The sequence below is a fragment of the Spodoptera frugiperda genome, chromosome 26 (genome assembly GCF_023101765.2).
Source record: "Spodoptera frugiperda isolate SF20-4 chromosome 26, AGI-APGP_CSIRO_Sfru_2.0, whole genome shotgun sequence".
NCBI lineage: Eukaryota > Metazoa > Arthropoda > Insecta > Lepidoptera > Noctuidae > Spodoptera > Spodoptera frugiperda.
The window spans coordinates 8,568,270-8,585,926 of NC_064237.1; the positions used below are offsets into that span (position 1 = coordinate 8,568,270).

General features: G+C 31.9%; 2 protein-coding genes and 1 long non-coding RNA gene across 3 annotated transcripts in view; 1 reads left to right on the forward strand and 2 right to left on the reverse strand.

Annotated features, from left to right (window-relative positions):
- The window catches only part of LOC118264290 (putative inorganic phosphate cotransporter), a 51,177-nt gene extending 50,020 nt beyond the window's left edge, over window positions 1–1,157 (reverse strand). Inside the window, exon 1 of the mRNA XM_050704988.1 lies at window positions 895–1,157. The gene's annotated coding sequence lies outside the window, so the exon portion shown is untranslated. The remainder of the gene's footprint in view (window positions 1–894) is intronic.
- Window positions 1–17,657, forward strand: part of LOC126912527 (uncharacterized) — a 109,912-nt gene that overhangs the window by 61,063 nt on the left and 31,192 nt on the right. The window lies entirely within an intron of this gene.
- LOC118264202 (putative inorganic phosphate cotransporter) overlaps window positions 13,463–17,657 on the reverse strand; it is a 64,539-nt gene continuing 60,344 nt past the window's right edge. The window contains exon 10 of the mRNA XM_035576638.2: window positions 13,463–14,634. Within this exon, the coding sequence (XP_035432531.2) occupies window positions 14,416–14,634 (219 nt within the window). The 3' untranslated portion in view covers window positions 13,463–14,415. The remainder of the gene's footprint in view (window positions 14,635–17,657) is intronic.

A 17,657-nucleotide genomic window follows, 5' to 3' on the forward strand; every position in this document is an offset into this window, starting at 1 on the left:
TGTAGTGTTGTGACATGTTTGTATGATTTAAAATGAAGAAACACGGGATACCAAGTACTTGGTACAATTTTTTTTTAATCGTATTTTCAGCTGAAACTTCGTGTAGAGACTCTATTCAACCTGTATTCATCAGCGCTTCTTGATGTATATGGGTATTTTGTTACACGTTGTATATGTTGGTAGTTGTTAAGTGACCTGATTTTTGTTGAGGTTATATTTTATTTGTTAAACAATTCAGGATAAAACTATAAATTAACAGAAATGTATTATGATATTGGTAATGTAAAACTTGATTTTTACCTCATCAATAAATCAAATCAACTTATTTATTAGCAAAATACAGGTTACAAATAAATATAGAGTATACTGTAATAAAAAAAAATATTTTGATTTTTAAACACTTTGTAAGTTACATATTTATTTTAATCATGCAAAAATGAAACATAAGCGCGATGTATAGATTAATAATTCGACACTATGTTTTCACTAATACAATATAATAATTAATAACAATACCTAATGTATTTTACAAAGTTCATTATGTAGAGTTCTGCCACAGACACGAGGATACGACACACAATATGCTGTTTTAGAATCTTAGCAAAATTAATTTCCGTTCAACTTACATGTAAGTACATAATACTCAACGTACTTGTAGTCACACGAATATGTCAAAAGCACACACGCTTTAACTCTATATAAGTATCTTTATAATGGTCTTGTATAATTTATTTTATGATCTTGTATATAAATATTTAAAGTTAGGAGCACACTATACTTATAAACTATAAATGGTAATAACAGCTCTATATTAATTCGTAACTCCAATAAAATAATAAAAAAAAACTAAAATAAAATATGTGAAGTAAAACAAGGTTAATAAAATAAACTTACACAAATATCGATCAAAAATCCAGAATAAAACACACTAACAACACATTAACAATTATAAAAAATAAAAAGAACACTTTATAATCTCGTAATGTTTACAATAAACACACAACACACGCGAACTGCACAGCAAACTGAAGTACAGTGACACAAATTAGCGATGTTTATCATATAAATATATTGTGCGAGTATTTATCAATTGTGCGCAAGATTAAAGCCTACGGGCCGCGCGGTCGGCGCCGGCGCATAGCGAATATTGTCAACTGTTCAGACTCGCAGGTCTCGCAACCAACACGAGGTGGTTGGCCTTGAATGGAATAAACAATTTTATACACTGGCGATACCTGTTGGGTCAGCGTTTTGTTGAACGATATACCCATCAGACCCACGCTGTTTGAATCGCGAATCCGTTACGATATTTACTGATACGTTTGTAATTACATCATTAGTGTGCGATGTATGTAAGCGTTTAATACCTATTTGATAGTGGTTGGCACATGTGTTAATGTTAAGTTTTCCTGTACATAGATAGGTATATGATGGTATTCATTAATAAGTACTGATGCTTACGTACGTTGATTTTGTTCGTTAATACTTTCCTGTGTTTTTTAATCATATTGTTCTTTGTTATGTATATATTTTCCTAAGACAATATTAAAATAATACTACACTTTTTACAGACAAACAATTCAGAAAGAGTTAATGTAGAATGTTCTACATGATTGCTGTTACTTTAAAGGGTACAAAATATAAGTTATCAAGTTATCGCCTTCCCGAAATCGTGTTTATTTTAACGTACTGTATAGTATAGTATATTTGTTGTAATCGTAATAGATAATAAATATTTATGTCGTGGACTTGACATGTACACGAGATAAAGTGGTAACCAAACTCGTCTGGTTTCCTAATAAAGCCGTGTCACCACGCAAACGCGAAGCAATAAAGTTTTTCTTTAATGTAATTGGATTATAATAATCTGATGGGAATTCTTAAAAAAGATTTTTTTAGAATCAGATTTTGATTTTTATTATCTCTTTTTTAAACATTTTGACTAACGAATTCAAAAAAGATTATATCAGGATTGCTTCAGCCGTTTTCGAGTTCTATGTTTAGCAACACGTGTAACGATTAATTTTTTTATTTAAAATTTTTATTCTTAAGATATAAATCTAGTTTTGAATAAATTATTCTTAGCTTTATATTAACTTTAGGCCTGAATGGTCATAAATTGACTCATACCTTATTTATAGGTACCTACTAAGAACATACAGAAGTATGCTCTACTTTGTGACAAAATAGTTCGATATTTTTCATATTGATACAGACCTACACTTGAAATCTTTATCTTTATCTTTTGAAGAACACCTTTGTTGTAATGTATCTTTTGTTACGTTATTATTTGGAGTATTTTTATGAAATGGATGTATGATGACTGGTTAAATATTATCTTTCAAGTGCTCTCATCAATTGTGTGTTATTATGACATGTTGAGTAAAAAGCCTCAAGTTTGTCTCATAGCAATAAGGTATAGTTGCATTTTTTTTTAATTCACATTGATATACAGTAACATTTATACGTATATGAAATGTACAAAAATATGCAGATTTTTAAGTTAAAAATCATTTTTCAGAATCTTTTTTCTTTCCGTATTTTTTTTTTTTGTGTGAAAACATAGTGATATTCTTTGTTAAATAATTATTATAGTTTCACTATATACCTATTACACGTGCTTTAAAAATTCTAACGAATTTTGACGCTGATGTAATTTCCTTATTGTTTAACAAAACCGGTCCAACAAGCATTTAGCTAAGTAGGTACCTTCCACTGAACTTGTACAAAAAATGTGGGCTCAGTACGATACCTAAATGTTTGAAGGTCATGATTTTCTCATGAATATTTAAATTTTAGTTATCTTCATTGTTTAAAATAAATAGGGCAATGTGTATTATGTACCTAAACTGTGTATGTAATTTAAATACCTACTTGTATTTTGTTATAACGAGCAGATGGATCATCTAATGATAAGCTATTGCCGCTTATGGGCACCCGAAACACCAGAAACGTTACAAGTGCGTTGCTGGCCTTTTGGGGGTTAGGAATTAAAGTGTTGTTAGGGAATCGGGGAGTGGGCAACTAAAAATCTATTGTTTCCTCTGTATTTTGTTCCTATAATTTGTAAATGTTAGTAAGTAAGTATTAGGATAAAGTTAATGTTAAGTTATTTTATGTTCATAGAGATATTTGGTTTTGGTTTATTTTATTTTTTAAGTTTATACTGCATTTATCGCATTAGGTGTGCCTGTAATGATAAATGTAATGTTAGGATAAATAAATAAATAAATAAATAAATTTTATATCTGTTAATATAAGTATTTAATTGTTAACAATTTCATTAAATTTTAGCTAGCTTCTGCTAGCGTCTATCGTCCAAGTCAGTCATACCCGGTCTGTATACAAAATTACATCAAAATCCGTCACCGTGATTAGCGAAAAAATATCCAAACATCCAATCAAACAAACTTTCACATTTATAACATTAGTGAGATTCCACATCGCATATCATGAACTGCATCGTAAGCCTATTCAAGCCGCTATGTAGGTTAACATGCATCGACATTAACCTTATTTCAAGCAGTTTATTCGAATTAGAATTGTCAGCCAATGAATCAAATACACCTAATACCCACACAAATAAAAGATACAATATGAATGAACATTCAACTTGAATATAAATCTCTTTTTAATGTGACCTTCAAAACTGTGCACATACGATTATAGAACCACACTACCTACGTACGTTTTAAAAAGTAAGGTAAATGGAACTTTAATGGACTATAAATACAATTTTTTTTGGTAATGATTATGGGTAATGAGTAATTTTCCATCGACTGCTGCATTTTCCGCTTTTCCTAATTACACTTTTATCAAATCTGTTCAACCGTTGTGAACTGGTGTATTTTAGTAAGTCACAAAATTCTAGTTAAATTTTTCATTTATTAAATTCCTAAAAGTGAGTCTACGTACCTACAGTGTAATAAGCATTTCCAATGATTGTTAAAAAAAATAAACTTTTCTTATAATTTTGCGTATCATATTATTTATTTATTTTCATATCATTTCAAGAACTGGTTTTACCACATGCTGTAATTCTGAAAATTTGATAAACAGTGTAAAACAAAAAAAAAACATTTGATAACTAGAGTTAAAAATAAAATAAAACAAAGATGCAACAAAACGTGTATATAAAATATACAATGTTATATTTTTAGTAGACATATCCAATATTTATCTTATAAAAAGTAAAAATAAACAATATCTCGACGTTCATCTTATCTTTGCGTAGCGATCCCAGTACAGCGCATCAATAACGATATTAGGATCCAATGTAATAAACGAGAACGTCTCCAATTACCGGCCACAAATCCAATTGTGGCTGCAAATAGGATGCGAACGAACAAAGATAGTAACAAGAAAATGTATTCTTATTAAGTGACTGCAAGTCTATTATAAACAATCACTTTGAAGAAAAGGAGATTGGGAATAACTGATTTTACTGTAATTGACTGCAAGAAGTAGAAGCTTTTATTGTAGTTTTAAAATTGATATTGAATAATTAAAGTGGTAACAAAACAACCTAGTAGAAAAAGGAATTAAATTAGTAAGTAGGTATTCAATGAAAGTGCATCGAAGTTAATAACTTACGTTTAATAAGTTCGAAATAAAAAACAATACAAACAACAATAATTCAATAAACAAATACAACCTAAAATAACTAACACACATTTCTATGATATACACTTTAAAAGATACGTATTTATTTCTCACCTAAAAATAAATATAGTTTACTTAAAATTTCTTGTACAACAAGGTTGCGTTTTCTATCCTATAATACTAAAACAGACATCAGATAAAAGCAGCAAATGGCCAACAACAACTCCTTTTACCCTATTCCATTTTACAACCGCAAAAAATCGTTTGCCACAAAAGAGTCCAATCAACTTGCGTTTGTCACAGTAGCTTATCTTATAGCGTGGACGGGGACGAACGTGGCTATTTCTGTTCCAATTTTATCGACTCTTTGGATTTTATTTCGAATCGAAGCGGTTAGGTATACTATAAAACCCAAGGGAACAAAAGAAAAGGGTTGGGTTATGTCTAGCACTAGAAATGAATATAAAGGCAAATGTGTATTGTTACGAGTACCTATAAAGGTTGTTGTTCATAAACGTATGAAAGATTTCAAGGGTTCTCGGGTATGTTTTTGTATGTTCATATGTTTTTTATTATTTGTTTACGATTTTAGATTATGTTTAGTGATTATGGTTGTCCAATATTTATCGTTAAAAATATGTGCCACGATCATTTTTTGCTGAAAGATGTCAAACAGTCTTTATTTAAATAAACATGCTTATAAATGGATTTGAGCTCCTGGATGCCTTACCATCAATTTATTTACAGTAAAAAATCATAGTCAGTCAAGTTCGCACATATACCTCTTTTGAGAAGTAAGGTAATAAAATCTGATCTAAAATCTGATTATGGAGTATAAAACATACATTATTATGTACTGGCCCTATTCTCACGCCAACCTTCACGCTTCGACTTGATAGCGACACTGGTAGACCAATCAATCACTGTTATCGGATCTTGTTGTACATAAATGATTGATACGCAATTTCTTGTCGAGTCCAATGGTAGTGGTATAGTACACAGACAGATTTTGTTATTATCTGTCTGGCTTTTAGCCTATTTATGTATGCCGTATTTGGGAGATAATAAAGTAAAATGAAAGTGCTCTTATTTTCGCGTGTACTTCTGAGAATTTTTATAATGTAATGTATTTATTTTGGTGGTTCTGGACTTAATAAATATGTTATGTTTAATTGGAAGTATTGTTCTTTCCACTGAAGGGACTACGCATTTGTCAGAAACGAGCTCCGAGTTAATGAAAATAGGGCAGTAGCGCAAGCAAGTAAAGGGATCCCTGGTTATGGGCTGCTACGGGTAGTTAATGATGTCAATTAATCTATATCTGTACTTATATATAACACTGAAGAGCCTGTTTGAACGCGCTAATCTTCGGAACTATATGCTGATCCGATTTGAATAATTATATTTGCGTTGGATAGTGTATTTATTGAGGAAGAAGGGTATATAACATCACGCTTATAACTCACGCTACTTTGACATTGGTGCGTGTGCAAATAAATATACAAGTTCACATACACATGACACCCAGATCCGGAACAACAAATTATGGATTACACAAAGAGTTGCTCCGTGCGGGAATCGAACCTGCTACACGTTGTGTGGCAGTCGGTTATCCGGCTACTGCGTCAACCGTGCAGTCATCACGTATTAAACATAAGTTATATTTATAAATAACTTGTTGCTCTATGTGGGGTGATCCCACATTATATGATAATTTGGTACCTATAAATTCATTCTTCACTACCATTAGTCTAATGGGGCTCTGAATGAGTAGTAACACTCACGAATTTCAGACAAACGTGACAACGGGTCGGCCAAAGTAGCTTTTATCATAAAATATATCACACAAGGAAATCCCTACGAAGCCTCTTAACCTTGAAATGGGCACAAAGAAACCACCAAGCCACTTAAAGTGCCCAAATGTCCCTGATCCACTGTTTTTTTTTACACCATGTCGGTTTGAGACAAAAAAAAAACATAGGTATCTACACTATTCATAGTATTGACATGACACATGTTCCTATTTATAGTCTCGGTTGCTTAGCAGTTTGGTTTGATTATGTCTTCGTATCGTATTTATAGCATAAACATGATATGTGACGTGTTTATGCCTTATTTCTCCGAAGACAGGTCAAGTGAGTACACCCACTTTTTACATATAATCACTTATTAATCTCATTATGACAAAATTGTATCTATGAGATAAACAACAGGCACGACTCTAGAATCTCTTCTGAAATCGCAGTAGAGAATCCTTTGTCATACTTTCCTTATGGGTTACTGAGGCTATGACTCGAAGCAGAAGAAGGAACGGGGCGGTTTTTGGTCAGTAATGTCTGGCATTTTATAGCCTTATCTAAGTTGGGCGAAATATTTGACTGCATAGTTGGTGCGGTGGTGGGGGTTCGCTCCCCGCATGAAACAACTCTTTATGTAATCAACAAATTGTGATTTCAGGTCTGGGTGTCATGTGTATGTAAACTTGTATGTTTGTAAACGCACCCACCTACATCATAGTGTAGGATAATGTTTAAAAAAATCATTTGATGTTTTTGAGGTATACGAAGATCTGTGAGCTTGTATCTCACAAAGTTGTATTATATGGATGTTTAGATGGATGTACGTGTGTCACGAAGTGTCGTAAGTTATGCACTTTTGTGTACAATTATCTAAACAAATAATATTTAAAGTTATTAAATCTCTCATTTTTTTTTGTCCCTAATATTTATAGGCAACAAATGATTTTCTTCTTTCAAAAAATGGGTGATTCCTTTTGCATCGTGTTTGACAGTCGCCAAAATAATCAATTGACTAATAGAACAGTAAGGTAGTCATTAATGTACTTTGGAACCATTACAAAAAACAGTTTCCGCAGTACCACTCTGTCTATGAATAATTTATCAGCAAACATTGAGGTATGTGAGTACTCGTGGTTCGCAGTTTATTGACTCGCACAAACAATATTTTATCAGTCCCTACGCCAAGTGAAGTGACATGAAATGTTGATGAATGTGTTTTGTCGACGTCACTAAATTCTGTACCTCCGAGTTAGAAGTTGGTACTTAGTACTTAGTATTATAATCAAAGTCAAAGTCAACATTATTTATTTCAAATAGACTAGGAAGGCACTTTAGTATATAACACAGCAAATAATATTAAAGTATTAAAAATGTCTAGAAGTCTGACCTGTCCTGACCTGACCGGTCTGAAAGACTGACCGACAGATTACACACGACGCGACGCGGCGATTGTCGCGAAATGCTGCTCATGAATATGAGCCTCTAGCATGGCTTGAAACTAGTCGAGTTCCTCGTCAAAACAATACGTGAGTAAGCCGATAACATAATAATAAATTTAGTATGTCTCACGAAAGTTACAATAAAATGACCGACAGATGTCGGTCAGTCCTCTAGTGAAACTATTTGGTTGTTTCAAATTGTAGATTCCTATGAAGAAGAACGAGCAAGAAATTCCATAGGTTACTCTTTTTCAATCATCCAGATAATCACAATACAATTTTTGATTAAATCGGTGGGTGAATATCAAAATTATCATCCAATTTTGACAATTTGATTTCCAAATCTTATTAGTTATTTATTTATTTTTATTTAAGGCTTCATGAACAAAAATATGTATATTGGTGGGCTTAATGCCATGGGCATTCTATTCCCATCCAATCATAATGTAATTGAAGACGAGTCTTGCAAATATACGTCCAACTGCAAACTGTTATTATAAAAATTTATGAGAAATGATAAGAATCTTTACTCACTTATTTTAAAGTTTTTGTAGAGTTTGCAAATACCTACTCGAACCACGAGACACTAGACAGTCAAAGACGTCATCACTTAAATATTTCTAAATAGGTTTTAAGTATGCTAACTACTTCAGAATGGTGACTCAGCCTGTAATAAAAATTTAAATAGATTGTAATAAAATTAGTATTAAGGAGTGGTAGAGTAGAATAGATATTCTAATGATCACGTTTTACATGTGCTTTAAGTCTATAGATTCAAAAACATAAGGTGTATCTACCTTACCCACAAAAACCGCAATCAAACATAGTGAAAAATTAACTTCTTATTGTCACACTGTATTTTCCAAAAGGAGCTAGTTTAATGGGGATATAGCTAAACCATGTAAAGGGACTAAGAAGCATGAACGGAGGAACTTTGTATTCAATAAAGTCAGCTATTACTTAGTTATGCGGTTAGATACTAAACGTGTTCATTTCTAAAACAAGACGTATGTGTCAGTAGTAATAAAATATAAAACCGGTTTAGTATAATAAATTCTATACAATATAAATCATACTTTATGGAAGGACTTTGAATAATGGAATAAGATTAAAAAGTTGCTAATACAATAATACTTGTCTTTTCATTTCAACAGTGATGTCCCACGATTATGCTACGTGTGTGTGAGTGATGGACACCTGTAACACTTGAAGAGCTTAAATTAGTGCGTTGCTTCTACGAGGCCGCGATGGCAAATATATAGCTATCTCCCATTCTATACTTAGCTTCAGTAGATAGTAATTCAACTTGAAAGAGCATTCACACATTTTATTTTAATTTCCTTAGAAAGAATTTCTTAGCAGTTGTAGATTGCCTAAACATACCTTTCATTTTCTATATTTTCTTCCTTTCAGAACACAAACCAAATTCTGTTCCTGTAGGTATTATGAAACCTCGTAATTTTATTCGTTCAATGTTTTACTACTCGTAGATGATGTCAGCTTGCTTGTGTTTATAATTAATGCCTTCCATGACCATTCATATCTACGATTGTCGCAACGGGTCAAAGTGAATTTCGTCACGGATGTACGATAGTGTACTGAAGTACCTAATTCGTATTCTTTGTATTAATTGTTGTCAAGAGACGTGTTAAGAAGTTAATAATGGTTTAAAATGAGTGATTTTCTTGTATGTTAGGGTTTTGTTATAACTTTCGTGAGACATACTAAATTAATTATTATGTCATAGGTTTATTCACGTAACTGTTTGACGAGGAACTGGACTATTTTCAAGTTATGCTAGAAGCTCATATGCATACGATGCTGCGATTGTCGTGCTTCTACTCAGTAGTCTAGCCATGAATATGAGCCTCCAGTATGGCTTGAAACTAGTCGAGGCCTATGTTAGGGTTTGTTGAAAAACATGTAAGTATAATAACTATACTCTATAATGGAAACCAACCAAGTTCAAGATTCTCTATGTTTATATTATATTATGTATACAGTCAGTCACTTACCTATTTTAGGTACCTATAAAAATATCATTCATACTAGACCACAACCTTCCAACTATTTGATACTTAACCGGAAATATCCACATACCATCCTGTTGACATAGTAGTTGGTGTATTTATTTTTAAAGTAGACTTTAATTTAAAGTTTTCAGGGGGCTCGATAGATGGAGTTTAGATCGAGATAGATCGCGCTATGGTTTCGTTACCTCAAATTGGTTAGGTTCGGCGTCAATCTGATGTCCGGCGAGTACAAGCAACGCCCCTAGTGGGAATAAGTGATAATAATAATAAAGTGAAGTGCAGTAACAGAGGTGTTTGTGTTTGTGTTTATATCCCTCTGAAGCCGACCCTCTGAGTTCTGTTCATAAGGAAAAAATCATTCGTTCATTTCAGGCATTAATACACCCATATTACAATTTTGAAATCAATAAATTTAAATCCGAATTCAAAATTATATGAAATAAAAATAAAATACAATTAAACAAAATATAGTCAAGTTTTATAGTTTTACAATTTTAAATCTCTTGCTATATAAATATTTGATTGAACATCACATATAGAATTGAATTGCTACATGCGCACAAACGCAACAGGAAAACGGACCTGTATCTCGATGCTCTCTGTACAAGTCGAGATAAAAATTCGACACCCTATTCTCGCCGAACATGCCGAACTAATAAACTATTGAAAGGTAGATGTCTACTACTTATCTACATATAGATAGTATACTAAATATCGGTCAACTGCAAATTTCTATGTCTCTATCAACCATTTAATTGACCAAATAAAACTGATGCACCGATTGTATTGTTACATCAGAGACAATTGCACACAATTGACAGTTGTTGACACTACAGTGCAGTGGTGATAGGTACTTATTTAAGACGGGACGGGATTCAACTATCCAAGTATGGTATTTTATGGTATATAAAAATAATAATTGCAATAGTAAGCAATCGCCGCTGCCCATGGACACTTGAAACACCAGAGGCGTTACAAATGCGTTGCTGGCCTTTTGAGGATTAGTAATTTAATGGTTGTTGGAGAATCTTGACTGGGGAAGATTAGAATGAAAGTACTTAGGCCTCTGTTAACGCCACTCACGCAACGAAACACAACGCAAGCGTTGTTTTACGTCGATATTCTGCGAGGCCGTGGTATCAGTCCGGTCGAGCCGCCTCATTCGTGCTGTGTGGTTTTGTCATAAGCTCCATGCTCCGACCGAAACTGCAGCCATCATCAATGTGTCATCACAGTAACCCAGCTACAGTGCTAGACAAAATAATAGCCACATTGACCTCTTAATATGTACAAGCACTTACAATTTCACATTAAATTGTACACCACATTAAGCAAGTACAATGTAATAATAGACACATAATAATATAATGCATGAATTTATTCATTCATCAGAGTACGGAGGCAAAGTGAATTTAAATAATTTACTATTGACAAGGCTATGTGATTATTTACTATTCGACTCACATAGTTTGGCTAGAGTGAGTACTCGGCACGGAATACATGATATACAATTTAAATATGCGATTAGATAACTTGTAGTTAAGTGTACTAAGGTACTTGATGTTTATTCAGTATCAATGTAAGGGCATTGCTACTATGTTATCTAGAAGTTAGAAGCGTGACTGTTAAGGATAAGGGGTCTGATTAGAAACGCTAGTATTATTTTATGGGATAAATGAGCAAATAGATTACCTGATGGTAAACAATCTACGCCGTCCATGGACAACCGCAACACATGAGGATTTACAGGAGCATTGTACGAGTTATAGATGAGGATTGGGGGATTGGGGAGATTTGGAAGGGAAGGAATTAGGCCTTCAGTAGTTCAGTAACCTCACTCACTTGGAGAAACTCAACGCTATCAGTTAAAACATTCTTAAGTCTTACTCTATCAATCAGGACTTAAAAATTATGGAAGTAAAAATTTAGGAATATTAATGATCTGTACTTACAAATTGTGTGGTTCCCGGTAATTTCTATAATGTTTTAACAATAATATAATTATTATTTTGGTTTTGTAAAGCTATATTTTTAGATCAAGGGAATTCTGCAAACACTCTATAATATTATCTACACATCAAGTAAATGTTGCACGTTCTTTATATTTTGATGGAAAATATATTTTTTACGTCAAAGACTGAGAAAACACTTTGAGAAAATAAAACAATTTCACATTCCCTTAGCTCTCATTAAAGCTCTAGGAAAACTTCTAAAAGAATTTAATTGCTGTAACAATTATATCAGGCGCTCACTTCGCGTGAACATGAACGATCGAAAAATAAAACGAAAACGTTTAGTTTAACAATAGTTTTTATTTATTTATTTGTTTATAAAATATTTATAATAAATCATCTTTCATTTTGTTAATTTACCTATAGGCATTTACTAAGATATAATTAAATTATTTTCTAACAATTAATTATTATCTACATAGGTATTTATATCACATTCGCTGCAAAATACGTTAGGAAATTGATTAAATCTACTATGGTATAATTTAATCGGCATATTATTATAGGACTAATTACGATAATAATTATTCTTAATATAATTTGTTTCTGATATATATCTGATATTATGGTAAAGTTTGTTTATATTTATCACAAAATAAATAATTGTTATTACATCAATAAATACAATTCATTATTTAGATTTGAATTTGATCTTATTGACTGTACTACGGTTTTATTTGGAGACCTAAAGGTCTATTTTATATTAACAACTCATACTAACTCTTTGATAAATAGTAAATATGTAAGTACATTTAAGAAGGAAATAGAATTACCTTTGTATCTATATAAATAAAAGATATTTTATCATGTTTATATTATACAACTAACTTTCGTGAGATATACTTTTAGTTGTCGGCTTACTTACGTAATTATTTGTCGAGAAACTCCACTAGTTTCAAGCCATGTTAGAAGCTCATATTCATGACCAGCATTCTGCGATATAATATATGATGCGGTGACTGTCACGCTGCTACACGGGTACATAACTTGAAACTAGTCGAGTAAGTCGAAAAACAAAGAAAAAAATGTTTATCATATGATGAAAGAGTGCAGGTAACTACATGATATCAGAGATGGCACAAAAACAAAAACATTATTTATAAAAGGTACAAAGTACATTAATTATCCTCACTTTCGATTAGAAACAAACTTAGTCTAATTATAAAATCGAGTAACTGTTATCCAGTTTCTTCCCAGTTAACATACAATCTCGATAAATTAATAAGTCATCGTCCCAGAGTTATTTTTTCCTTATTTAATGGATTTACAACAGAATATCATCAATTACAAAAAAAAATGTAAACAGATATATGAAAGGTATTCCCTCTGGTGTGAATCAACGGGAACGGAGTGGTTTTTAGTCAGTAAGAGTCTGACACTCCGTCTTGCCTTGCTCAAGGCAGGAGCAGTTATTGAATAATTTTCCCCACTCAAAAAAAAAAAAACATTTGGCATTTTCATGACGCAAAGTGGACAGTTAACTTTAGTTAAATTAAGAAACTGTTGGTAATTCTCAAAATATTAAGCTTCATATACCTAAGTACATATATTTGTTCAAAACAAGGTTTATTAAATTCCTTTTACATGCATAACTGAAACGGTAACCAATTGTTAACAAAAAGAAAATTGTATGAAAAGTAATTCAATTAACTGCGCACTGGAAAAATAGCAATAGCATAACAAAGCTTTAAAAGCGATTCTGAACTCAATAGCTATTCAATTAAAATCGCTATTCCAATTAACTGTAAATTAAAATTGTAGACTAAGTTCTCTTATTATTGTGTAGTAGTGATGGCTCGGAACGGTAAAGTTTACCACCATGAAGGTCTTATTAAGTGACGCCTCGAAGTGGACCAATTTCCACTCTACCTTCAGTTAATATCACCTGGCTCCCTAACTAAATGGCATATCAACACTTGTAGTATGAGTAAATAGAAAAATAATAAAAGGTTTAACATAATTTGTTGAATATCAGAGGCTTATTATATGTTGTTCATTAAAATTTCTACTCACTTGTTCGATAAGTGTTTAAAAGCCATTTGTCTAGAGGGTTGTAGTACTTTCATAATACTTAACGAATCACATTAGTCACTAATTAATACTTAAAATACGTTTAAATTCTTTATTTCTGAACTTAGACTGTAGGTTTGATTCAATTGTGCGCTGTTGGAGAGGCTTACGACTTTTCCATTAATTCAAAATTCGATATTATGTTTTGTTTTTTAAACTTTGCCGCACACTAGAATGTTCTTCTGTGTCGTGGATGCACGTAGAAATATACAATTTCACATGTATATGACAACGTGACCCGAAACAACAATTTGTGAATCGCACAAAGAGTCGGTCCATGCAGGTATCGAAACCACTACACGTGCAACCAGCTACCCAGCCACCACGTGCTGTCATTTATGTGAATCTCTACTAAGTTTATTTATTTAATTGATTAAATCCTCTTTCCACAGATACAAATCAAACCTTACATCTAAAGTTCCAAAAATTTCAATAATAATCTAATCACAACACATAGATTTTACTTTGTAGAATTCTTTGCTTCCATTTCTTTGTTCTTTTCTTTGTCTTGATTGGCCATCTTCAGCTGTCCATGCTTCCAGTCCTCTGGGTAGCCATATTGTCGTACGTCATCCCACCATTGCTGTTTACCATCCGCCCAGAAGATGTAGACCACGTTTGTGCCTACTAGGACGGCGAAACAAACCCAGAATGCTATCCGCCATTGGGCTAGTGTTGACTGGAAATAAGAAAAAAAATAAAGTTAATTTATATTATTCATGTAAAAATGGGTCTATTTCATACTCTAATCGATTAGTCTCTGAAGAAGAATTATGGTAAAGTTAGGGTTCAAAAAGTGACCTTATTTTTGGAATTGTGTATGTGCTATTTTGTTGTGTAAGTACATAATGTAATAATTTGGTTGTTTATAAATACGTGTATATTGTTCTGACACTTATTCCCATTCTTTACCTTCTTATGTATATTTCGTATTTCTCAGTCAAGCCAATGTAAATTGTTTATCTATACATATAATAAAATCGTAGAAAAGTGCTGTCTGTACATTGAAAATAAAAATAAAAAAAATAGCAGGGGTTATTGTTATGTCGATGTCGAACCCAAAAATGTAATTAACTTTTTTTTTGTCTGTTTGTCTGTTTGTCTGTTTGTCTGTTCGTCTGTGCGCGCTAATCTCAGAAACGGCTGATCCGAGTTGGATGCGGTTTTCACGAATATATTGTGGGATGCTTAAATTTACATTTAGTGTTTGTTTCATGTCAATCGGTTCATAAATAAAAAAGTTATGTCAAATTAAAGAATCACGTCGAACATTCTATGCTTATACCATTAATCTCCGCAACTATTTGACGGATTTGGTTGAAATTTGGTACAGATATAGTTTAAAACCTTAGAAAGGACATAGATATATTTTTATTTCAAAAATCAAAAAATAAAAATGAAATAAATTATTTATAAATAATTCTATTTAGATCGTTACACGACTTCGGTTCATGTTATTGTTTTAATTCATCGAAAAAAAGTAAATAAATAGTAAAAAGGTATGAAAAAAATAATATCAATATAATAAAACATTTAGTACAAAGAAAATGCTCTAACGGAGTATAGATAATTCTATGTCGATCGTTACACGACTTCGGTTCATGTTATTGTTTTAATTCATCGAAAAAAAGTAAATAAATAGTAAAAAGGTATGAAAAAAATAATATCAATATAATTAAACTTTTAGTACAAAGAAAATGCCCGAACGGAGTATAAATAAATAATCCAAGTTGTCTTTATCCTCGATAGATGGCGTTGGGATCGAAATAGATCGCGCTATGGTTTCGTTACATTCATTTGGTTGGGTATCGGCCGAGCGCTTCGGTACTATCGTAGAAAAAGTGTATTATCAGTCGTATGATTATTTGTCTGTAGTGGTCCTGCTGTTTCGTATATTCTAAATTGGTTTCGTTGTATTTGTCAATTATAAGTTTATTTGTTGGGTTTTCCTGGTTTTTTGGTTAAACTATTTAACGTAGGTTTAGTTTGATATCGATTATTAGTAGTTACTGTAGTTAGTTTTTTTAATAAAATTGTAAGTCTAATTTATAAATTAATTAGATTAGATTTAAGTCGTTTCTTTTAAATTATTTAGTTTAAGCTTGGTTATTATAGCATAGAGGATAGGTTGTAATATAGTTTCTTTTTTAATTGTTATAAATTCGTAATTCGTAGCTTTCTTTAGTTTTAAGTTAGTTTAAGTCCGTTTTTAAACTATTTTTTCAATGCCCTAAGTGAGTATACATCTATTAAATTCAAACGCAGAGCTCATTATGTTGATTTTTGAAGAGTTCCCTGGAATATCTTCCACATCTCATTTTTGAAGAGATCCCGCGAGATCGGGAACCTTTTTTATACCAAAAACTTGCCGGAAGTCACAATTCCACGCGAACGAAGTCGCGGGCAAAAGCTAGTGAGGAATAAATGGCTTAAAACGTATATTAAGCTTTATAATACATAGAGGTATCTAAATTAAGTATTTTAAGGGGGTCTAATATCATATCAAAGCACACCTCAGGTTTTAATACTACATTATAAATTGGCAAAATCAAATATTGAACAAAAAGCCAATGCACTCAGAATAAAAGTTTGCTCTTGTATAATTGATTCACTTATCCCACATTATATCCGATAATTGATTTAATTCGATCTATTAATATCCTTTGGTCTGAACAAAGTATAAACAAGATTGAACAAGTTCAAAGACATGAAGTTCGCATTAAAGCCGCAAGCTGGAGTTTTGTCGAAACTTGTCATTGAGTTGAGAATATTTTATTATTAAAGGCCCATCTCCCAAGTTCTGAGAGTAGGCTTCTTAGAAAATTGTTCAGCGCAATTTTATTGGTTTATATCAAAGTTCGTGAATTGATAAATGACAGTTTTATCGATTATTATCTGAGAAGTTTTGTATTGTTTTTTGGGTCTGATGATTTTAGCTTATCACAATATTATTAACTTACAGGTTTGTATTTGGTTTGTTGTGATTCCATGATGTCAATATCCGAATTAATAACATTATTATTCTTTACTAGCTGCCTCAAACATTTTTATATTTTCTAACACATCTAACAGAACAAAATACTAAAAGGATGTCGGTATTAAATAAGTCGGTAAGAAACAAACAATTATGAGACACCGACTTTCGAAATCTAAGTCAATTTGATTATTTTAATGTTTTTTAACCGTCTTTCTTAGTGAAGTCTGCTATATTTTTTGGTAAAAAAATATTTAGATATGAAATGTGTTAATGATACCTAACTCTCAGCCAAGTCACGAAGATGTTTTTATCAGAAATAAATCTGATAAAAAACCAGGCTGTATGGAGAGATCAAAAAATGTTACAAAAATATATCGAAAAATAGGCTAAGGCTTAGTCTATTTTCGTAACATAAGTAGGTACATAAAAGTAATCTATATGATGTTGTTAAGAAAGCTAAGCCGAAAATAGGGTCTTTTATAACTAAATTCTTAGGATCTATCCTAAATAACTACATCATTTTAAACGTTCTAACAAAGGATTTTGTCGGGATACGCTTAAAGTACCCACTTACAATGTATTTCTTTTACAGAAGACTATAACAAAGAACGGTATTATTATGAAGGAATCGTTTGATTTTTGTAAACAGGAGCTATTATTATGTATAAAATATATTTATACATACTATTATATAAAATGGCTTTACTCAGGACTGGTGAATTGTG